The 24,835-nt window shown below is 33.5% G+C and overlaps 3 protein-coding genes across 4 annotated transcripts in view; 1 reads left to right on the top strand and 2 right to left on the bottom strand.

The window, feature by feature from the left end:
- The first annotated feature begins 949 nt into the window (after positions 1-949).
- LOC130636204 (putative malate dehydrogenase 1B) lies at positions 950-3,158 on the top strand. Its single transcript, XM_057445847.1, has one exon. It carries the CDS (start codon positions 1,145-1,147, stop codon positions 2,516-2,518), a length of 1,374 nt encoding a protein of 457 aa, XP_057301830.1. The 5' UTR covers positions 950-1,144; the 3' UTR covers positions 2,519-3,158.
- Positions 3,159-8,208: 5,050 nt separating this feature from the next.
- Positions 8,209-18,537, bottom strand: LOC130636202 (protein odd-skipped-related 1-like). Of its 2 annotated transcripts, XM_057445844.1 has the most exons (7): positions 18,408-18,537; positions 14,111-14,248; positions 11,031-11,210; positions 10,336-10,479; positions 9,930-9,962; positions 9,608-9,826; positions 8,209-8,991 (listed from the first exon to the last, which is right to left on the bottom strand). In XM_057445844.1, the coding sequence occupies exons 1-7, from the start codon at positions 18,450-18,452 to the stop codon at positions 8,722-8,724; spliced, it is 1,029 nt and encodes a 342-aa protein (XP_057301827.1). In that variant the 5' UTR covers positions 18,453-18,537; the 3' UTR covers positions 8,209-8,721. The 2 variants fall into 2 exon arrangements, with proteins under 2 accessions (XP_057301827.1, XP_057301828.1); XM_057445845.1 differs by lacking the exon at positions 14,111-14,248 and having other exon boundaries at positions 18,408-18,519.
- A 1,192-nt stretch (positions 18,538-19,729) lies between these two features.
- LOC130636944 (uncharacterized) overlaps positions 19,730-24,835 on the bottom strand; it is a 40,698-nt gene continuing 35,592 nt past the window's right edge. Inside the window, exon 6 of the mRNA XM_057446795.1 lies at positions 19,730-20,557. Within this exon, the coding sequence (XP_057302778.1) occupies positions 20,288-20,557 (270 nt within the window). The 3' untranslated portion in view covers positions 19,730-20,287. The remainder of the gene's footprint in view (positions 20,558-24,835) is intronic.

Raw genomic sequence — 24,835 nt, 5'->3', positions numbered from 1 at the left:
CACTTTTTGTATTTGTTAGTGTTGGTTGATTTATTTGTTGTTTGTTTGTTGTTTATTTTTGTGTATATTATGTTTATTCGTTCGTCTGACTTTTTATCCTGTGCTTGGTTAATTATTTATTAAATATTTTGTTCTACACTAACCATAAAAACATTCGCAGCAATAAAAAAAAATTAAATAAAAATGGGACTGATAAAATCACATGCCGATGAAACAAGAAAATTAATAATGATATTTCATTACAATTTTTTATTTCGGCAAATAATACACAATGGAAAATCAAAAGTGTAAAGATATCACGTTTTCTCTAAACGTTAAAACCGTCTTTTATAACTTTTTCAGCCACCTTGTCGAAAAATTTTTATAAAAAAAACACAACTTGTTAGATAATGAGTAATGAGTAACTTCAATAAACTAGACTTGTAGGTTGTGGAATATTTCCATTCAATTTTGGTGGTTAATTCGTTTCTTGTGTCAAACAGATAGAGGCCTTAAACATACATTTTGGCGTCAAAACTTTATAGCTACGATGAGCAGCAGTTAATTTGTCATTAAATGATTAAAACTGTGGCATTTAGCTATACAATTTGGGTTTTTAACGAAAGGTCACAGGTCACCCCCCCCCCCCCCTTATTCCCATTCTAAAAATAGAAGAAAGATAAGACTGGTTGTAAAACTGCAAATACATATGTGACAAAATTGCATCATTGGAAACATTGTTGAAACTTCTTGTTACTCACCAACTTACTTGTCTCTGATTTGGTGTCCCCCCCCATCCCCCCAGCCCCCATCATCGTAATCATAATATATTGTACGTCGCGGTTATATCTCTTGCTCCGGGGTGTAGGACATCAACCCCCGGTCCCGTCGTTTCCTCTAATATGCTAAGGAGAAAAAAAGAACCTCCGATCGCAGCGGAGAGAATTTTGCCTAAAAAACACAAAAACCCTGGGAACTACGGTGTTTTTTGCTGGATGGAAAAAGGGGGGCGCTTGTCTTCGCAGGCCAGTCTGTTGCTATGGTAGCTTGTATTAAAGATTGCATCCCTTGTAGCGACGAAAGTAAAACAAACACAAAGCATTATAAAACCGAACTGATCAAATCAACTCAACTTTTAGCTAGCTAGCTTGTGCATAACAGAATAATGGCAAAATATGTGATTGCAGGAAAATCAGATTGTCCATTTTATGCAAGAGCTGAAATGGTGGCTGATGAACTTTCACTAAGACTGGCGGATTTCTCAGTCCATAAAATAGTTTTAAAACCAGAAGAATGGGATGAATGGCTTTTAAAATTGTGTGAGGGGAGAGAATGGAGTTACAACGGCGATTCGCCAATTATTTGGCGAGAGTTGATTAATAGAGGTGGTAAAGGGATTCTATTAGGGGGTTGCAATGACTTTTTGGAGATGGCAAAAGGTTATTATGGATTGACTTGCATGAAATCAACAGAAACTCTAAAATTAATAAGAGATGAGAATGAGGAGACAAAGAAAATTACTGAAAAAGAAGAGCAAACAAAGTTGTCATCCAAAAATTTATTCAAAATTTCTGTCACTAACGCACACAGTAAAATCTCCTACAACCTACTTTCACATATTTGTTCTGGAAAATTAAATATCGGCACAGTTAAAAATAAAGATTTATCTCTTAGTTTGCATTGTGTCAATAAAGATATGCATGATTTACTTGACGGTACCAAAATGGAGTTGCAAGATTGTGCATATGGTGAGCTAACTCATGTATCTGTGGAGACAGATACAAAGTCCACCTTTGAAAATTCTGACTTGGTTATATTTATAAATGAATCTGAAGATCTAGGAAGAAATACATTGCAAAAATTCAAGAATTATGCATTGGAAATTAACAGAATGGTAAACAAAGAAGCAAAAATTGTCATTGCTGGAAAACATGCCATGTTAACATGCTATGTATTAATTCATTTTTGTACAAACATTCCAAAAGAAAATTTTTTTGCATTGTCAAGGTTTGAAGAAAACAAAATTAAAGCAGCTCTAGCAAAAAAGTTAAATATCATTACTTCCTGTATATCAAATGTTATCATTTGGGGAAATTCACCGGATTTTATTATTGATCATTCTTTTGCGACTGCCAAAGGATATGAAGGCTCTGTATGGGCACCACATATTGGAGAATTTTCGTATGCAATTAATGACATTATTTACGAGAAGATGTGGTTAAATGAGGAATTGCCATTGACCATAGATGCACCAAAAAATATCGCAGATTTTTCATTATCATATTCTGCAGCTATTTTATCTCAACTTCAAGATCTCATGACTCCATGTTGCGGTGGTATATTTTCCTTGGGATTGGTTTCTAAGGGTTGGTATGGTATTCCAGAAGGACTTGTATTCTCATTTCCAGTTACTTATGAAAATAATAAAGTGAATGTTGTACATGATTTGGATGTTAATGAAAGTATGAAGAGTAAACTGAAAGAAGCTGGTGAGAAACTTCAGAAACAATGCAATGAGTTATTGGAAAGTATAAATTAAGATAAACACTGCACCTTTATAAATAGTGTATATATAGATAGGTTTTATATATATCTTATGCAGGGCAAGTTAATAAATATTTTTGCATCAGTTTTGTTTTCTCGAAGCACAAACATGTGATTATTTGATACTATGTGCACCTAACAAGCCTAATTTAACACAATACAAAAAAGTACTCAACCAGTATTTCAAATGTTAGTCAGCAAAAAGTGTTGGTAGAACATTATACAACATTTTTTATCATCTTTTTTTATTTTCATATGATCTATTTTCCTGAATTTTTGCACCCCACTAACCTTGCACATCTTTATTTTAAGGAAGCATTAATTTACAAGCGAAGATACTTACAAAAAAAGTCAGTTCAAATAGTTGGTAATTTAGTACTAAATATTATTCACTGAGGAAAAATTTGGTCATATTTAATAAACTTTTTTCACAGGTAAAAGGTAAAGATATATAGTTTTAGTTAATAGTATATATAGTTTTTTCCTAATTATTTTTATGCATTGTTGACGGATAAAGTAGTTCCTGGAACATGCCTAAAGTGTGGCTTTTATTTTACGTTTGTTGTTTATATAATATCTACATAATATTCTTTGCATAAATTGTTTTTATTTTCAGCAATATATCATGTTTTTTATTTGTTTCATGTTGTTGTAATACCACATTCATGTTTTTTTGCAATTACCCAACTTCAACCTTTTTATCCCTGCGGTCTATCCTGAACTATTTATGGCTTCATAGTCATATAACTTGAAACAGTGCAGAATAGCCTGACACTAACTCATCTCAACTAGTGATACCCTTCTGCTTCGTCATAATTAGTTTCTGTCATGTACCTTAACAGAATAGAATGAATTGTCAAAGAAAAAATAACCACTGCAACATACACAACACTGGCTAAATCCACGCTCTTTCTTTCTGTAAAAATCACTGAATTCATACGAAAAATTTGCTGAAATAGAGACGTCTTTCGAAAAGTAATTTATGCAAAAATTATCCACTGAAGGCATTACTTCCAAAAAATATTCTTTGTAAAAGTCATGCTTAATACGAAACAATTTTCGTTGTGAATAAGAAGTTCTGAGAATTTATTTTCTGGGGAAGTACACCAAATGTCCGCCTTTTACCATGGCTTAATTTTTGAAATTTTGACTTTCCTAACTTTTATTAGGGCTTTTAATTGCTATAGTTTTAAAGCAACAACAAAAAAGCAAACAACAACAATGTCAGATAATGTTTGAAGTATATTTCCCTTGTTTCATGTCATAACTACAATTGAGTTTGTGAACAGAGGGGGAGGGGGTGTCAGGTTTGGTATCGGGTGGCCAAAACCAGATGCGTGTGTTTCTATTCTTAGCCTTAGTAAGAATTATAATTATCTCGTGGAAACGCTAACTCATCTGGGGATGTGTCTCGTGGAAACACCTGCGTCTCGGCGACTCTCGTGGAATCACCTACATCCCAGCGACTCTCGTGGAATCACCTACATCCCAGCGACTCTTGTGGAAATGCCTACATCTCAGCGACTCGTAAAATTGCCTACATCTTTTAACGACTTTCGTAGAAACGCCTACATCTTAGCGACTTTCGTGGAATCACATCTCAGTAAATCTTGTGGAATTACCTGCATTTCAGCAAATCTCGTGGAAACTCCTACACCTCGACGACTCTTGTGGAATCACCTACATCTTAGCAGCTCCGTAGAAACACCAATATCTCAGGGACTTTCGTGGAATCACTTACATCTCAGCAAATCTCATGGAAATGCCTACTACCTCTATGGCGTATCTCGTGGAAACGCAACTCATTTGTAAGGGAAACAAACGCAACTTTATCCCATTTGGCTGACAAAGAAAGCCCGGTATCCTCACCAGCGCGGTTCAGCAGTGCTGGACGAAAAACTTAGCAATGTCGAGCAGACAAAATTGAATCACCAAGAAGACCTCGAGGTAAAAGCACTGGTGTAAGCAAGCGCACGTCTTTGATGCCAAATGATCCCTTCATCTCGTGTTGTAGATCGTCTCGCATTGTAGATCGTCGTTCGTCGTAGAGGAACCTCGGGAGCTAAATAGGTACGCGCTCGTTGTGTATCAAATGATGGTCCAATTATCGAGTTAAGACGTGGGTTGCGGTTGATTGTAGGATTAGTTGGTATAACATTTAATGACATTGATGACATATTAAAGACATGGTGGTTAGCTGGGCAAACCAAGCAAAGTAATCAAAAAGGCTAATTGCCCTGGGAACGAGGTTGCCCTAAAGTGATTAGAGTAGTTGCGGTAAAATGCCGCCAACCTCAATTCAAAAAACGAGTTTAGTTCGGATTGGCTTATCAAATAGACCTAACGTAGCCCTGTCAAAATAAAACAGTTTTATGGCTATTTTACTCTCCAAACTGAGTGCACAATGCAGTAAGTTAACAGTTCAAGTCAAGCCAAACTATTTTTATGAAATATTTTTTTTAGTTTTGTTGCACGCGCTCATTCAGCAGGATTTGTCGCCTTATGTTAGAGTCACTATAATTACTTCAGGGCCAAGCTTATTCTTAGCTTTTTCGCCTAATGCAAATGTAACGGCGTACTGCGTCAGTAAGAAAGCGACCAAATTCACACACAGTGACGCATCGACCAAAATATTTTGCTAAGCACTTATTTTTACTGATTTTATATTTTGCTGATAAATTTTTTGCCAACTTTTGCTTTTCCTTTCTTTTAGTGCAGTGAGTGAGCCTAAAATGAGGAAACAAAGGTTGGACATATTTTCAATTTAACTTTTAGTAAAAGGTGTAACGATTGCTAATATTTTTGCTGAAAATTTTTAACGACTGTTTCTAAGCCTTTTTTTATTAAAAATATGTAAAAAAGGGACTGTACCAAGAAATCTAGAATATGATAAAAAAGTAATTATAATTTATGGTGTCTACCAAATGTCAGTTTTACGATTTTTAGGGCTTTTTTCTGTTTATTTTTTGCCATAATTCAACGTTCTTTAGCATACTGACATAAGGTACTGTAATGAAAAGAGACCAAAATGGTACAATAATGTGTCTCATAATAAAGCTACGGGCAAATTTTTTAGATTTTTTCGTTATGTTTATAGCTATTTCCTGAAGATATTTATGTACAGTAAACATACCTTTTTACCCCCGTGTACCAATTTGTTTTCTCTATATGAAGTAATAATATTTTTTACTTCGTTTCCGATGTTATTTTGCTGTGGAAACGGGCCAGTTGCTATAGAGACTCAATTTGGGCAGATCTAAAGTGGGTCTGAGGGTTAAAATGTTTAGTAAGTGTGCTAACTTCATGCTTTTTTGCGCAAATAACACAAAATAGTCTTGTCATCGAAACACTCTGCTATGTTCAACATTTCATCCATATCAAAATTTCGTTGTTGGATGAAATATTGGAAATGTTTGGCCGAAAGAAAAAATTAAAAAAGAAGGAAAATTGTATTAGATAAAGCAAAATTGTGCGTTGGATGAAACTTTGCTCCGGATCAAATTTTTCATCATCCAGTACAATTATCATGTTGGATATGTTTGTCCATGATTTTATCCAACACTCAATCTAAATGAAGTCATTCAATTTTAGTCGAACATGACGAATGTGTCCTCCAAACTCATCCTAAACATTTCCTCGAAACCATTTCGGCCTTTTTTAGTCCCTTCACTACATTTCTACGGTAATTCGCGCCTTCTCTTTCAGTCTTCAATAGTTAGTCCCTTAACTATATCTCATGCGTTAATTCCTTAACTTAGTTTCCGCTCCTTCTCTTTTTCCATTCCCTGGTCTTTCCACGATGGATTTTTTCATCCTTTAAATCAATGAGATATTAGCAGTTGATAGATTGTTGGAGGGGCCATATCGAAATTTGGTTGACCATTGGAGCGGCTATATCGTAATTTGGTGGACCATTGGAGGGGTGATATCGTAATTTGGTGGACCATTGGAGGGGTGATATCGTACATTGGTGCACCATTGGAGGGGTGATATCGTACATTGGTGCACCATTGGAGGGGTGATATCGTACATTGGTGCACCATTGGAGGGGTATTAGGAGATTGGTGCCACATTCCGGCAATCAGCCGGCGTTTTATAAGGTCAGCGGGCGTTATGACAGGCATTTCAATGATCCGTTGATCGTTTTTCGGTGCTGCTACGTGACGTTGGCTGTCATTTTGGCCATTATTTTAATGATCCGGGTGGCTCTGTAGAATCAATTGACCAGGTCGCTCTAAAAGAAAATTTGGCGAAAATGAAAGAGGGCCTGTAATGAGGCGGTGTAGGTCGTCGGTAAAATAACATTGGAATTTTGCAGAGCAACTTTTTTTGTGAAGCCAAAAGCGAAAGAGAAAGCAACATAACATAACTAATATTTCGTTCCATATACTTTTTCTTTATATATAACTAAACCCAATCAAGTAAAAAAATTAAACACAACTATCTCGTTCCAAATCTGATTCATTCTTTTTTGTTTCAATTCTGTAAAATATAGTACATATTATTCAAAACAAGACTACAACGAATTTTGGATCGCTGCTGCATTTAGTTCGTCAGAACTCTTATGGAAACTACGTTTTCCTCCCAAACGACGATTTAAATATTAATCGTCTCTTGAAGTGCTTCGCCGCGCTGTGCAACCATCGATAAAACGCAGTCAGGGCTTGAAACGACCGTCCAGGCAATGAAACGCCGAGCACCACCGGACTTCATCATACCAAGAACACCTCTGTTATTGATACACCGACCTAAAACAACGCCGGATCATAGAAACAACGGCTAAAACCATCGTCGATCTCGCAAAGCACCGCCGAAAAGCGACCACCAGGTCATCAAAACGTTCTCCGACCTGATAAAACGCCGACCAAAATAATTGCCCGAATGTGGCACCTGTCCCTGATAGAAGGGGTGATATCGTAAATTAATGTGATGATGAAGGAGGTCCAACCATGGCTAGGGTATTGCATGAATAAAAGAAATCGTGTCTAGTCTTACCCCTGCTGATGTTGCGAAACAGTGATTACGGATTGTTTCACCAGGTTAAATCCAAGTTCAATCGGGAAAGCTTTCAAGGTTGTGGCAGTAACAAGTAAAGAAATTTCTGCATAGCTTGCTTACTTTTGCGATTTTAGACCACATATGAAAAAATTATTGTACTTTTGAGAGCAAATAAAAAAAATAAGATTCGAAAAAGTATGTAAGATTAATGGCAACAGCAATTTCCGCAAATATTATCTATTGAGTCGCAAAAACATACCATTTAAAATTTTGAAGATGAGTAAAAGGATGTGCAAAGGGTAATTTTACTTAATGTTTGATTTGGATGCCATGTTCAGATATACTAAAACAAGCAATTCTGGCCATCAATTTCCCTAGATTTCATAAATTTATGTTCCTAACGCACATTAATCTAATCATAAAAATAGTTCTACATGGCAATGAATGTGAAAGCCCATATTCTGATGAAGAACGACCCGCTCTATGGCTGGCTCCAACAAGATGCAGATTTTTTTTTAAATTTCATCTTAACGTGCCGAAAATTGGATATTTTATACAGCCAAATGAATTTTAACTTCGGCTTAAATTCGGCTATTTACTATGAACAGATTTGATTACCATCATGAAATAGGTTGTAGACTTTGAAAGGAACAAAAAGATCTCATGTCATTAAAAAAAAAAAATAAGTCAAAGTTATGAATATACATGGTGAATTTCAGGAAAAGATCATTAAAGTAAATATACATACAAGTACACAGATATAATAAAAAAATTCTTTTGAATCACATCATCCATGGTAAGCGAAACAAATTAGTTATAAAAATCAAAACACTCCTGTTCAAAGGTTCTGACAAAAAAAACCCGTGTAATTATGTTAATTAAGGCAGATATAAAACATGAGAACTCGTTGAAAGGCCTCCATTTAACATAGCAGTGCACAAACTGATATGCACAACAGTTTACAGTAACCAATTTGACATAAAATGAAACAATTGCGTGTTGATACGGAATTTTTTATTAAAGGTTTCTGGTAAGCAACCGTTAAACCACTTTTCTATCAATTTAGAAAGTTTTTTTAGCAACTCAAGTACTAGGTCATAGTAGAGTTGCTTATAAAAGTAATACATGTATTACAGTTTGCTATACAAAAAGGAAATTCCAACAAAATTTGCAAACTAAACAAGTACAAACAAAAAAAGTCTATATTTGAAGGTTATGTATTTTCTTGGCGTGCAACTGCAGATGGATCTTTTGAACAAAATCCTTTCCACATACATCGCATTGAAACGGTTTCACGTCCGAGTGTTTTAAAAAATGCGCTTTCCAATTCCCCCTGTATTTTATATTCTGTTCTGCTCCACAAACTCGACACAAAAATGCTACGCGACAATACGGATCATCCCACTCCGCTAGCGACTTCACCAGTGCTCCTTTTTTCTTCGACGGACTATCACTAGTTGCGTGGTCAGACTGTAAAAAATAAGTAACCACAAAAATAAATACTCTTACCTTTTTTTATAAATTTTACTAATCGTGGTGCAAAAAATCCGACATTAGTTATAATGGCTTTTTTCAACTTGGCCACATAATTTAAGACTATTTACAGGCACAAAATTTAGCATCACTTTTTGCCAGCCAATATGGAAATACTTTGCCAGTTTACCAACTATATAATGAGGGATTATTACGAAATCTCCTTTTCATATAATAATTTAAACTGAAAAAATTTACATTGGAAATGTTTGTATGGTTCTAAATGCACTAAAAAGGTAAAAAAAATGTTTGGTACATTAATCATTGTGTTAAAATTTGGCAACTTTCTACCGACTATTTTACCACAACTGGAATGCGCAAAGAAAAGTAGCTGTAAATATCAGTGATATAATAGCCAGTTTTACACGGCTTATGATAACAAGCTACATAATAATTAGAATTACATAGAGGAATATTCCGACGTGACTGAAAATTTTGTACCAATTAGGAAGTACTCGAATTCGAGAGATTACGGAAAGAAATTTCACAGATATATCATCACATTATGACTACTACGACCATAGTTGATTACAAACCATATTATATTACATACATCAGGAATAAGCTTTGGTGGTGTGAAGGTTACGTTTGTTGGTGGTAACGACTCCATAGCAGCTGCTTTTAACCTTGGCGCACCGCCATTAGATTGACCAAAGCTTGAAACATTAGATGTATCACCCCTCCCTCTACCTCTACCTCTTCCGCGTCCTCTACCTCTTTCAGACATTGGTTTGTCCGGTGAAATAGATACATTTTGTGACATTGCGTGGTCCTAGATTAACATGCTAGTAAATTTAAATACATAATAACAGCAGTTTGGTCTGACTGTAAACATATTTATTACATATAAACGTATTTTTTTGTATTTATCATACCTTCAAAACAGAAAAGTTCAGGCCTAACTTTACCTAAAAAACAAAAAACAAAAAAATAATTAAGGAATATGACACATGCAATTCAACAACACAAAATCATAAAAAATAACCCTCTGTGTTACAACAGAATAACCCTCTGCGTTACAAAAGGAATAACCCTTTGCGTTACAAAAGAATAACCCGACTGAGTCGGCAGTCAAAATAACACTTAAAACTACTCTGCAAGTCATTTTTCAACCTTTTTAATCCAATAATAAAAAGTGAAACTATCATGCTGTCTTTTTATACTTTTTTTTCACGGCATGTCGTTTTCTTCTATTAAGTCTGTCTGTGTGAGAAATAACTCAACAGCAGTAACACATTCCATGTCGGAACATATCTAACACAGAAAGCAAACTACAATTACCCTTTTCTGTGCAGGCTCTTCCTCAAATGTACATTTACAATTGATGAAACTCCAAAACTCGTTTATTAAATGTAAACTTTTGTGAAGGCTGTCGGGATTTTCCCAGGTGGTATTCCATTGAATTTGATAAAGTGTTTGCCCCTTCTGAAACAGAAAAGTAGCAGAGGTCCAAATTAATGAAAATCATAATGTAAATGCGACAAGGGGTTCAGAAGATATAGGAAAATTAAGTAAGGCCTTATTTTCCATCGAAAAGTCCAATTTACATTACGAATGAGAAATTATTAATTAATATTCGAGAAGTATTTGAAAATGCATATGATTAACCCAAAAATAGTGTATACCCGAAAAAGAACAGACATGTGGTTGAGCTGATTTTGCAATCTTGCAAGTAGGTATCTTTCTTATATTTCAAAATATTTTTTACGTTTTCCCCCCAGGCTTTCTAAAAAATGGTATTTCTTCATGGATTTTGGGTTAATTTGAACATTGCATTATGAAGCTGAAATAGACAAGTCTCTCTATGAGCTACTAAATTAAGTCACTGAAACAAGTATAAATGTCCTATATGTCAAATAACAAATTATATCCTAACATAGGTTTTACAAACACGTCACAGTGTCCGTTAAATACATCTTGATTTTGATACTTCAATACAAATTTAATAAAACTTATTCAAAGACGTGTGAACATACCTCAACCTTTACATTACATATTTTTTTTATTGCATGTGGCTCTATCAACTCCACAGTGCTTTCCATTCTTCGTTTTCGATTTTCTCCGTTTTTATAGAATCCAAGTGGCCGTCCATTACCTTCTTCTGCAAAAGCGTTTTCAAAAGGAGATAACTGGTGGGTAACATTGTTTCCGTATCTCTACAACAACATAGAAAAAAAACATAGAAATTTTCAAAAGAAATATTCAAAATAACGTATCTCATAAGCATACGTTAAAAGATGGTTTCAGTTTAGGTGTACCCTAGCAGGATTGAAAGAGAGGAAACAAAACTTGAATCTAAAGCTCCAAAAATCTAATGAATTATCTAACGTTATCATGTTTTATCTCAACACAACACAATACTCAGCTTCTAACAAGTTTGAGAAAATACTAAATGTGAGTATGTACACAAAACTTACGAAGTCGCGCAAAGCACTAAAAACAGAGAAAAATGGCTATTTTAGAAATGGATGAAGTTGTTACATGCACTGACTTATCATTGAGAAATAAAGTTACTATACGTGTACAAATTGTATCATTTTGTTTAACTTTCAGTTTTTGATTTTCTGCATATTGCGCTTACTTCGCATAATTAAAATAATAAACATGGTAGCGATAGGGAATGATACTTGTAGAATAATTTGAAGCTGTACACTTCACCATTTTCATTTTGTTTCAATCTCATGTGTGAAAAATCATAGCTAGCTAGGATTACCTATGTGTTTTTCACTCTATAGTTATATCTTCTTTCAGTTAACTTGCTAAATTTAAAAAGATGAATTATCATATCAACATATAGAAAAAAATTGTAGATTTTTTGGTTCAAAAATGGTGTTGGATTGGATGTATTAAACTCAAAACGCATAAGGTGTGAAGTTTATGAAACAAAAGACTGTTAGGGTGTAGAGGAATACAATAAAAATACATTCTGAATATATTTGTAATGGATTGTATGTCGCCATAAATTCTCAAGACTTGTTTCCCATGTGGTGCAGCGAAATTGTCAGTACACGCTAAATCTTGTATAAACTGTGGCAAACACAGAAGACATTTAAATGGCATGTTAGATAAGTAGACGTGGAGGCGAAAAAAATTTTTTATAAGATGTTAGCCAGCCAGCTAGCAAAGATGGTTTTAAAGTATATTTTTTTGCAAAATTTATCTTTTAATATATGCATCAAGAGTGGTAATACATTTTGTACATTTTATACCGCATTACGCACGTCTCGCTACTTGCGGTACCATTTTGCATCACAGACAGACAGACGCATACGGGTATTATAATATAGACTAGTCGTTACCCGTGGAAAAATCCACAGGGTTGCCCGTCCTTTATATATCGCATTTCGTGTTTCCGTAACAGGACGCGTCTTTTGCGGACAGACAGACAAAATACGGCTATTATTAAAGAGATATAATTCGATTTACCTCAGTGCTTAATCTGGAGAGAAAAAGTGTAAAATATAACTGAACAAGCGAAACTTTCATGGAATAACCTGAATTTAAAACATTACAAAAAACTAATAATTTAATCCTCAGTATAGTTTAAAAATCCGTATTTTTGAACCGTTTTGACTCATTTTGCAACCTTTGTGCATGTATTTCCTGAATATTTTACATACATGGATAAACGTTTTAGAAGAATTTGAGAAGATTTTTACTGTTTTTTAGGGTTTTTTGATTAGCGTGTAAAACACATACAAAGATTTGGGAGAATTAGTGAAAGCGTAATTGTCAAAAGAACTGAACAAGGAAGACAAATTGGATTGATCAAAGTTCATTTCCGTATTGGCTGATGCAGAAATTAAATATTTTGGACTTATATTACATAGAAAGAAAATCCATTATAAAAATTTAGTTCATAATTAATCATGAAATCTTTGGATTTCTAAGAAACAAGAGAACCTGTAATATAAATGAAAAGGTTTTCACTGTAATTCTTTTTTTTTTCATGACGAGCTGAGGGTTTCATACGCAAAACATGATATCCAGAGTTTTTCTGCAAAAAAATCATGTTAACTGTATTCATAGTGCCAGTAGAACAACATTTTGGTAACAGACAATTTATTTTCGTCATTTTTACCTAAAAATTTTAAATGTAAATTATAACCACTTTTCCAATGACCTCGAGTACAGAGTTCACAATTTTTATCTTCAGGTGGAGCAAAATCTGATAGATTAGATCATATTTTTGGTTTGTTGATGAACCTTTTTATATTGCCTTCCACTATACATTGGTATCCCCATATGTGGGACCATTAAAATTATGGCAATTCTTGTTATCTCTTGGAAATCCTGGTATTTTGGAACTCACATGGCTTCTTCTCCACCCCCTAAAAAACTCATGTCTATCAAAATCTAACTTTTGTAGTAATAGATGTAATGTTGCAATGTTTTGTGTAATGAAAACAACTGACATATCCTTTTAAATTTCATTTTGGTTAAGTATCCTAAAAAAGTTTGAATTTTTCATGGTGCAATTATTATCTGAAACTTTTTTTGTAGCTTTAAGCATATAACTTCACAAAAAGATACACTAAACACAGCTATATTGCAACCTCTTTGCAGTCTCAACTAGTTTGTAATTAATTTGTTAATACCAACATACGAGTTATTTAAAAGGTTTAAATTGCCTGTCATATGTGCTGTTTTTTAGGATAAAGTCACTTTGATAGTATTTCAACAGAAAACACTTAGGCGAGCGATATGGACCTACGACTCGTTCTTAAAAACAATACAGTATTGGAATAGATTAGTAGTATTAGCTGTGAAAATGTTTCTCCTTCCCTTTCCTTTTCTTATAGTTACAACACACTGAAAAACAAGCCCTATCATATTTTCTTTCTCAGGCTCTAGTCCGAGGTTTGTCAGAAATTTCATTTTTTTAACGCCTTTTAAGATTCCCGACTACTCCAGGCTTTCCAGCCTCAGTCGCAACCCTTACATTGCAGACGTAAAGGATATTGTGGCAAAAAGGGCCTAATAAATATAATCTGGTAATTCTATAACTTTAGATAGGCGGTGAACACCTAATAAAAACAAAGTCTTCAAGGAATACCATATTTTGATTCGAATTGATAGATGCTTTGTTATTTATAAAGTCCCAAAACTGGTCAATCAATGTTTGACATTGTGTTAGACATTCTTCAGTTTCCCATGACTTCCACCATTTGACTTCATAAAACTGTGCCCCATCCTAGTAAAAAAAAAACAAAAAAACATTAATATGCTATACTTTGTCTTCCTGTGAAATATAAAGGCAACTTTATCATATACATTTTTATTCACAAAATCGTGTAAATGAACTTTTAATGTGCCATTTTAACCTTTATTTCATAAAATGAATTATTTATTATTGTGCTTATTTATATTTTTTGGTTATACTCCCTGTTCGAATGAGATTAACTACAATCTGTTTTATAATTAAAAAATACTAAGTCTTTTGTTGGATGACGAAAAATTTGATATGCAAAAGTAAGATTGGACAGATCTACAAAACTGAAATGTGACTTAAAGTTTTGTACTTTTTCTTCAACAGAAAATAATCATTGAAATTAAAAATCATTAATAATCACAATATTATTGGTTTGAATTCAAGATTGATGTGGCTTTTAAGCAGCAGTCTTTTAAAATGATCTGTATATAAAAAAATCTATATAATACACATATACGTCTGTATCCAAAATGATACTCCAAGTAGCAAGACTAACGGCAAATACAGACAGCCTTGCTTTGACCACTCACACATAATACCCTGAGAAAAGGCCATTTTGATTTAAAAGTGGTGGTGTGAGTTTTGTAGGTCTCTTTTTAATCTTTTTCTCTGCAAATACTTTGTATCTATAGGATTATTTTCTGTATGTTTTCACATGTTCAGTTGAATATATCACGACTATTTCAGCCATGTATAAATCTTAAACAAACCAATTTCAAGATTTTGGCTAGTTGCAAACGTAGATCTCGAGGTAGCATCCTGCTTAAGCCAGCTTAAGCCAATAGAAATTCCAGGACATTACAGGACAATTCCGGCAGAAATTGCTAGCCTTAAAAATCACAAGCCCAATAAAACCTTTGGGAATACAAGCAATTCTTTGAGATACATGCAATACAACCTACAAATATTTGTGTGACCACTAGAAGCTGAATATGTTGCAGCATTTTAAAACCTCGTTTTTAAATAACCCTTTTACCCTTGTGACCCACAGATTGGGTTCTGTAGATCCCTGATGTGCAGGCCTTAAAGTTTGCCCAAATATTTCTAAAGCAGGTAAGTCATTTTCCTATTGGAAAAATGTAGTTTTCATGCTAGAACACGATAATAAAATTTAGCCTTGGACAGAGTAGTGATCAATACCAAAGTGGTTTAGACTGCGAATTAAAAGACGATAAAGGAAAGGTAACAGTACCCTCAGAGTGTACTGTGGCCTATTTAATACCTGCTGGGGAATATAAAAGATCATCTGATCCCTTAAAAAAACACTGAAAAAAATCATTGATCTTTGACACAAAATGAGCCACGTTTCAATGATTCCGTTCAGTAGTTTTCTTGCTATGTTACCATGAACCATTAACTTCAAAATAGCCATTTTGGTCTGGGAATACAGCTGAATTTTTCGAAAAATATATCTTATGGTCATCCAGAAACTAGGTCTAGAGCGTATTGCACTATAGTTTTGGTCCTATAAACAAACTTCCGACCATGTGGGAAAGTATTATTGACCATTTTAACAGGTTTAGAACAAATATAATATGCAAAAAAAATGTTGCAGTGGGTGGCTACACAATGCAAGCTTCATTTTCAGCAACATGCACATAAAAAACATTGATTTCTTGGATTTTTTATAAATCTCAACAAAATTTGAATATTAATTTTCTGAGAAATTTTAGGACTAAAATAGAAAAACAAAAATCACACTCAATTTTTTTTCTTAATAAGGAAAGCTAACATTGAAGTTCTGGAAGCTTCCTTAACAGATATATCAGTCTCTTAACAAGCGTTATGACATCTCATTCATTGATTATGGGAAGTCTATGAAAAAGTAATTAAAAATGATGCTTAAACCTTCCCGTCCCAGGCATTTTTTAACACATTATGTCCCTGATCCCAGGCGTTTTTAGTAAAAAAAACACATTTTTCGTAAATTTTATAATATTAGTCTAAAATAAACCTTAACAACTAATTTAAAGCATATACTATGTTTAAAATGCATGTAAGGTATTTCTCTTTTTTTAAAAAATGGTCATAAAGCATTATCTAAGTCCCGGTTCGACTCCGGTAATAGACAATTTAGTAAGAATTGTAAGTATATAAAAGGAAAGTTGGCAATCCGTCTATTAGCCATGCTTAGATTGTGCTTATTGGACCACAACCTATGCTTAATTAGTGCTTTAGACCAGCAAATGGAATGTAAGAGGAACTTCTTATCAAATATATAAAACATAATTTTGAGATATATAAAACATAATGTATATACTAAAACGTTATCGGTTTCTCAGTTCTCAATGACCAATGAAATCTTTATAATTATGATAAAGCATCCATTCTTGACATGACAGTTCTTGGAAATGGAGTAGAAATAGTAGTGTCTGTTGACCAATAAGACTTTAGTAAATCTTTTTTTTACTATGCCAAAATAAAAAGTCAAAGCCAAGAAGCTTGACATTTTTTCAGTAGAGATTCCATTTACAAGCCATCTAGCCAGGTCTGAAGAGGGAGGAAGACCATCACCAGCTTTTTTAAGAAATTCATGAGCATAGCAATTAGTTTCAGTAGTTATATCATAAATAATTTTTTTGGTGATAAACAGTTTGAAAAAATAAAGTTCGTCGGCATCCTCAGGAATATCAACATTTATTCGAGGATTTGCAGCAGAATGGGGCAACTCTTGCAACTTCTTGTCACCAGATTTCCATTGCCCCATGTTCCAAACAGGAGGGTTTGGTTCCTTTCTAGCCTTCTTCGAACTAGGTTCTTCCAATTCATCATTATCAGTTGAACTTTCATCAACACATTCTTCCCCACCATCAGAAAATCCAAAAAAATCTTCGTCTTCACTATCACTCTAGCCAAATAATCTGTTAATTAGATCATCACTTGCTACTACATCCTCATCGCTATCTTCTTCAAGGTTTAGTTCATTAATAGAGAGGCCAAATGATGCATTACTGCTGCTAAAAGGCAAAGATCCAGAGCCATAGCATGCGCTAAATCCAGTCGCCATCTTTGTTTTAATTTTGAAAAGCAAATCTGCATAACTTACGGTAGACGAATTTAAAAATCGTCAGATCGGGCCCAAATGAGAGATAAATTATTCTAGTGTTAAAAAAAATCCATCTTGTTAGTTTTAAAGATACAAGGCGGCCGTGTGGGCCGTTCAAAGTGGTCCTAGTGAAATCCCGGACCTGTCCGAGATCGGGATTATTTTAGCGCAGCAATATCCCGGACTAGTCCGGGAACGGGACAGGAAGGGTTAATGATAAAAAATAAAGTGGTTTAAGAAACCTTTAGCTATTACCTACTACTTGAGAAAAGCCTTTCTGTAACGTCCAGGAAATTCCAGGACCGTGGTCACCATGAGCCAGCTGTAGAATTATTTATTTCTATTCTTTTAAAATTTTTATTCAGTTTGGCATTTTATTATTTATTTGTGGCTAGCTCTTTAGCTACCTCTGAGAAAGTAGCCAAAATTTGATTCAACAAGTTTCTTAACAATTAAAAATGTAGTGAGGCAGCTTACTTATTCTGCAAAAAAGAGCTGTTTCCTGTATTTCTTTTTAAACTGAAGTTGCAATAAAGATTTTTTTTGGAAAATGGTATTACACCTATACGCATTTGTGACATGGTTTACCTGTACTGAGAGACCAGCACGGTGTCACAATTAATTTTTAAACTTTCACACAACTTATTTCGCAACATAAAATAATATATCACAGGTTGTAAGTTGCAGTAAAGTTATTTTTAAAAAAATATATTACACCTGAAACACTATGTTGTATGCACTTTACTCTTTTTTTGACATACTGCATCTGTGCAATGAAGTGCTCCACTTGAATGTATGACACAGTTTGTGGCTCTTATTAAGTGCTTTGCAGATTATTCAATGATGTGCAATACATTGTGGTGTAAAATCTCCAAGGAAAGCGCAAAAATTAAATATCACTAAACCAGGTGTGAATACACATGAAAATTAAACCATCACGAAAAGTTCGTGAATAGGGTATTCCTAACAAGTTAACTAGTTCAACAGGAAGTACAATACCAACTTGCGACAGCCTCTTATCATAACCTGAGTGATTAAGAGGCTGGGGAAATTGGAACGGAAAAATTGACAAACAACGAAGAAGAGGTAACTTACATCCATTTTCACATTGCAAATTTTCTTAATTTCATTTTTCACCATATTCACAGTGTTCAATACCTCTTTTCTAGAATAAACTTTCTTTTTCTAAAACAATAAATTTCAATCAGAAGTATGCAACATTTAATAAACAGTACATCATATGACGCAAGCAATCTGCATAGTATTCTGGTCAGTCATTAGCTCTATACCTATAGTCGTATTTTGTTCAAAATGGTAGATGATTGCCACTTTGCAAGGTCTTCTTCCACGGTCTAACAACTAGTCTATATTATGGTACTCGCTGTCTGTGAGCAAAAGATGATATCTGCAATTAGTAGCGGTTGAATTTATGTGGATTTTGCAAATGAATGAATTCAAGTGCATTTATTTTTCCACAGGCTTAAAATGGTATATAAAATGATTTATATACCATTTATATACCAGCTTTCAGGTTGGCACTCAGCCAACACAGGCAGGAGAGTGGAATTTTACTGTAATTTTTGCTGACATACAAGATTAGAAGTGCTAAATCAAGTATGGTATATCCCAATTAAAATTTTTGGACTTAATTGAAGAATTAATACCACATTTTTAAAAATGATCATGTTGCATGTGTTAAACACCGTGGTGTCCTGCTTAAACCCTGTCCACACGCATTTTATCATGCCTGCATGAAACTCCTGCCGGCATGAGTTTATTTCGGTGCATTCAGGAAACCCTATTACTGTTCACACGTCAAAGTCGACATAAAATTTCATGCCGCCATGATTTCATGCCCGTCCTTAAGATGGGCATGAAATTTCATGTTGGGGCTTTTTGAGCATGATATTACCGTGTGAACGCAAAATGTCTTTCATGCCGGTATAAAATTATGCACAAGTACTGCATAAAGAAGCTGAATGACACAGAAATAAAAAGCTATATGTTCGTTTATTGAAGAAAATTTTTTTTGCCAGGGCAATGTCCAGCACATACTTGAGAATTAATTTTCATTTCAAGCCGGCATGAGTTTCATGCCAGGTACGTGTAAACAGCCTCTTAAAGAACTGACAAAAATTTTACAATTATGACTAAACATCTTCTACCTTGAATTTCTAGACTACATCATGATACTGGCACACTTTGATTGTTAACTAAAGATGTTACCAGATATAAGTTGTTTTACTGAAGCCACAATAAACCATAGCCTACTTTGAAGGTTTTTAGAGCATAAAATATGACATTGATAAGGCATAATTATTTGACACTCTGCATTTTCAACCAACTTACTCAACCAACTTACTCAAAAACTGGGATGTTCATAGGCGAGGGAAAAACTACTAAAAAGTACATTCACATTACCAGCTAAACAATTGTTTGTGATTACATCTTTCTACACGTCATAACGGTTTCCTTTTTTTAACAAAATATAAAAATTTCAAATAAATAACAAAAATGAACATTTCGTACATTAAAAAACAACAAAAACTTTTGCCTACAAAAATCAGTAAAAATCATGTCACAAATTTCGAAAATGTACACACATCAAATAAAGTTCATATAAGTATATGCAATAAAACGCACATTTTCATATTAAATATCTGTGGTATTTACAAAGAGATCTTTTCATAAAAAAAACTCTAACCATTGGAAGGTTTAAACTATACACAACCGAAAACCCTCCTATTCTGCATCAATGCATCAATTCCCATGTGTCTTTTCAAACAGAAGAAAAAATGAGCGAAAAAATAAATATACATCTACATAGCATATTTAACAAAAAGTTTAACAAAATTTAAAAAAATATAAACCAAAATACAAACATAAAGGTGCTTAACACTGAATAGATTTTGCACTTGTGTTCTATATTTACAATTCACAATAGAAACCACCTTTCACCATACTGATCGCAGAGTTTAAAGAGAACAATCATATGATACAGGATGCTTACTTTTCATGTGTTTGGTCAGCTGAATATTCTGTGCAAAACCTTTTTGACATATTTGACATGTAAATGGTTTAACATCTGAATGTGTGTCTGCATGGCGTTTCCAATTATTTCGCAACTTGAAACTCATTTCTTTGCCACAAACACGACAAACAAATGCCACACGAAAGTATGGATTATTCCATTGCTCAACAACCACCCAAAATCTTTCATCCGTAATATTACCTCTTTTGCTAACCTAAATAATTCATTTTTTTGCATAGCTAAGACAATTGCAAGAAGTAAAATTCACAACACTTAGGGCCAAACTGACCAAATTTAAAGAAAAAATTGTTAATATTTAATTTTGGTAAGACAAGGAAAACAGATTCAAAGCAAGTTTCATAATTTCGAATATTTTGTAGGTTGCTTGTTTAACCATCAAGTTTAAGCCAGAGTTGTTCAACTTCCCAAATTATCAGGCCGGTCAAATGCCTACAGATTTATTTAATGGTTAGCCAAATCTTAGTCTCAGTCCTAGTAATGGTGGGAGAATTTGAGCTAAGAAATCCCAACTGGAATTTTTTGTTAAAAGCAAGCTTTTTTTAGATTCAACAAGACGTATGATATACGCAAACAACCTCGCCAATAAAGTTTATAAAAAGCTGTCTATGAAATTGTGATTTCTGTTACGAAGTTAGACACAACATATTTTGCTATTCGGATAGGCAATAATATTGATAGAAAATTCCTCGAAATTTCAATTTTCGTTAGGTCAGTCTGGAGTGACTGACAGGAAGAAGAAAGACCACAAGCTCCACCTAAAATTTTTGAAATTCAGTAACCCCCTCCCCCCAAAAAAAACAAAACAAAACAACAACAACAAAACAACAACGGGGTATAAGAAAGTCACTTAGTGAGAAAAAGCAAAATAAAGAAAAATAATATACGAATTTTAGTGGAAGGTTAAGAGCTGGCATACAGTTTGTATGCAAGCGTTGCAAAGGTGAGATTATAGAGAATGAAGTATTTCCAGCTTTAATGATGTACAACAGTGGCTCGTTAGAGATAGTTAAGAACTTCTGTTACTTAGGTGATATGTTGGGCAGTGAAGGGGGTGTTGGAAGAAGTGTTACTTGCAGGATAGGTTCTGCTTGGAAAAAGTTTAGAGAGTTACTTCCTTTATTGACTAGCAGAGTCCTGTCAATTGAGGTAAAAGGTAGGTTGTATGAGGCCTGTGTAAGAAGTGTTATGTTGTACGGTAGTGAGACATGGGCAGTGAAGCAGGAAGATCTTGACCGTTTAGAAAGGAATGATATGAGAATGGTTAGGTGGATGTGTAATGCCAGTCTGAGAGACAGAAAGAGTTCAGATGAGCTAAGAAGCAGGCTAAGTCTCTGTAGAATTAAAGATGTTATCCAGATAAGAAGATTGAATTGGCTGGGGCACTTGGAAAGAATGGAGGAGGATAATTGGGTAAGAAAGTGTAGAGACTTGATAGTTCCTGGGGCAAAGCCCAGAGGCAGACCGAGAAAGACTTGGCAGGAGGTTATAAGGACAGACTTGATAGAGAGGAAGTTGAGTTTAGATCTAACACAGTCTAGATCAGATTGGAAGAGGGTCATTAATATACCCCGTCCAACCCATGCTAGCATGGAAAACGGACGTTAAGCCGAGAATGATGATGATGATGATGATCTTAATTGTTCGAAAAAGGAAATAGCTTTAGTTAAAAAACCATATTACTAGAAAAAAGAAAAAATACAGCCTATCATTCATGGTTAAAAGTCGCGTGATGGAACGTTTATGGTCTTAAACGGCATTTAGTTGACAAAAAATTAACATTTTGATGTCACTATCATGTTCAGCATACTTTTTTTGTTAACTTTGCCAAATTTTGTCGAAAATAAAGTAATTTTAATTTTTGGTCCAATTTTGGCCTAAAATAACAGTTAGGTGACAAAAATCAAAATTATGATGTCACTATTATGTTCAGCATAATTTTTTTTTTAACTGTGCCAAATTTTGTCGAAAACAAATACCAAATTTGGCCGATGACTTTTAAGTACTTAGAGAATTTAGGTATGAAGTTTAAATTTGTGACGTTGCAATTGACCATTTGGTTAGTTAGTTACGAGTTGGAAACACATCCTCGCAGGCGAGATAGTAAAAAGAAAAAAAAAGTAAAAATAGTTACCAAGATGAGATTCGAACACACGACTACTCCCGTGTCGGTGCTCAGAGAGGAAAAAATTTCTATTCTTGTAGGACACATTTGCATTTTAATACAAGCTCACGAGCTTGTAATGAAAAATCAAATTCAACTTAATGTTAATTTTTTACATCAATTTTATGTACAATTAATATACCAGATATTTTTGTACAGAAATAGCAAATTGTGACTTCTGTGACCTTTTAATTTCCATATTTCTATTGATAAATAGTCCTGTTATTTAAAGAACATTGTGACTTTCATGTACAAAAGCATAGAGTCAAAAATTAGAGAAATGAAAGATCAGTGATCTCAGTGTTTCTCTGCAGTTAAAAGCACTGACACCTTGTGAATCTCTAATGTGAACAAAATAATAATTGAACTGTGAATATTTATGATTAAAGGTTGTTGGTTTCATAAATATTACTCGTTTTATATTAAGAAACTGATGGAATAAATTTAGCAACAATTTCTTGTTTTTCAGAAAAAAATAACTCAATTAAAAAAAAAAAAACAAGTAAAAAGTAACTATATATTTTTTCTATCTATGATTTCAACAGTTGTTTATCTTTTACATTGACAAGTTAAAAGTGTGTGTTTGTAATATAAAAAGGACGTGAATTTTACATTTGACTAGCTACAAGAAACCAAAGATAAACAACAAAAACAATAAAGGCCTGCAAAGGTCTAGGTAATCAACATGCCAGCAAAAATTATCCCAGTTTGAGGCTTTGAACCTAACTAAATAACCTAAAATACAATGTGAACATTGAAAAGTTCAAAGTGTGCATGTCTAATATAAAAAGGTTGTAAATAGATTTTTATAGTTTGTTTTTGAGAAATGTGCATTTATCTTGATTGAAATTTAGTGTAATAGAACTTACACTCACTTTCATTAATGTGGTCAACAATTATGTTCTAACAACTTGGATTGTACCATTTTATTTGAAATTCATTTTAGACTTTTATTAGCAGTAATTTATTAAAAGTGAATCTGAAATAAGTAATTATCAGTCCGAGAATCTCAGACTAAAATTTAAGGTATACTACACATTCTCTATCCTATTTTTATGATTGCAATGCATGTAAGCCTGCAACAACAAAGAAGAAACCATCACAATTTATTATTTTTGTTTTTTAAACAACAATAAGTTCTTGTAACAAAAGATTTTAACTGTATATACAAGGTAAAATACATGTAACAAAAGCTACAACAATACTATTAAATAAAACCATATGCAGAAGTTAGTTGTACTGCTACAAAAAAGACATTTGAGATGTCACTCATCTTGATTTTGAAACAAGCAGACACTACTTTTGTCCAAGAGCAAAACTTCAAATTATTTACTATGCATATTGGCAAAGAATTGAAAACAGCTGTAAAACTTTCAACACAGTTAAAAAGAAGCTGCTTAAAAGGCCATAAATAAATAATAAAAAAGTTTCAAGCAAATAAATTCAACAATTTTTTGTCTAGCAGGCAAATAAACAATAATCTAACATTCATAAATCTTGTGCAATGTTGTTCAAAAAAAAAAAAAAGTAAAAATTGAGAAAACAAAAACTTGTGTTAATAAAAATTTGCCAGAAAGTTTCAAAAAGAGAATTATTTCCAGTGGCAATAAACATAAAATCACTTAATTGGATAACATTAATTAGATTAATTAGATTAATTAATTAGATAACATCAGCTCCTAAACATGCTGATGCGACGTCATTTTTTTTTTTTATAATTAAGACTTCTTACTGCAAAAAAATAAGCAAAGAAAAGCTACATAAAAAAGAAAAGGTTGTTCCATTTCTCAACAATGTGTGGAAGCATTGCCTTTTCTGAGACACATCATAACATCTTTTCTGTTGGTGCACAAAACAACAAAAAATGCAGAGTTTCAAAGAAAATTAGACGTGGTAGTTATTAAGCTGAGACAGTTTAAGAACTCCGGTTTCAAAAATGAGGATTGGTTTGATTTGGTACAGGCATGCACGAATGCTATTTTTAAACAAAAATATTGTTGAGTCATAAAATCATAACAAAATAAACGTTTACAAAATTTTAAAACAATAATGCTCCAAAAGATAGGCAAGCTGCTTAAATCTTCAGTTAATTGTCATGACACACAAAATGTCTAAACTACATTTCAAAAACACACTTTAAGTAAAAATTACGATTAAAAACCAGTTCAAACTTTATTAGGGAGACACTAAGTAAATCAATAGATAAAAAATACACCTTTCATTATAAAACACACAATATACAAAGTTGTTTGATGTTTATTCATTAAATGACGTTTTAAGTGATGTTTTAAAGTAAATCGTTTGTGACAG

The sequence above is a fragment of the Hydractinia symbiolongicarpus genome, chromosome 3, assembly GCF_029227915.1.
Source record: "Hydractinia symbiolongicarpus strain clone_291-10 chromosome 3, HSymV2.1, whole genome shotgun sequence".
Taxonomy (NCBI): Eukaryota; Metazoa; Cnidaria; class Hydrozoa; order Anthoathecata; family Hydractiniidae; genus Hydractinia; species Hydractinia symbiolongicarpus.
This window is presented reverse-complemented; position numbering and strand designations above follow the sequence as displayed.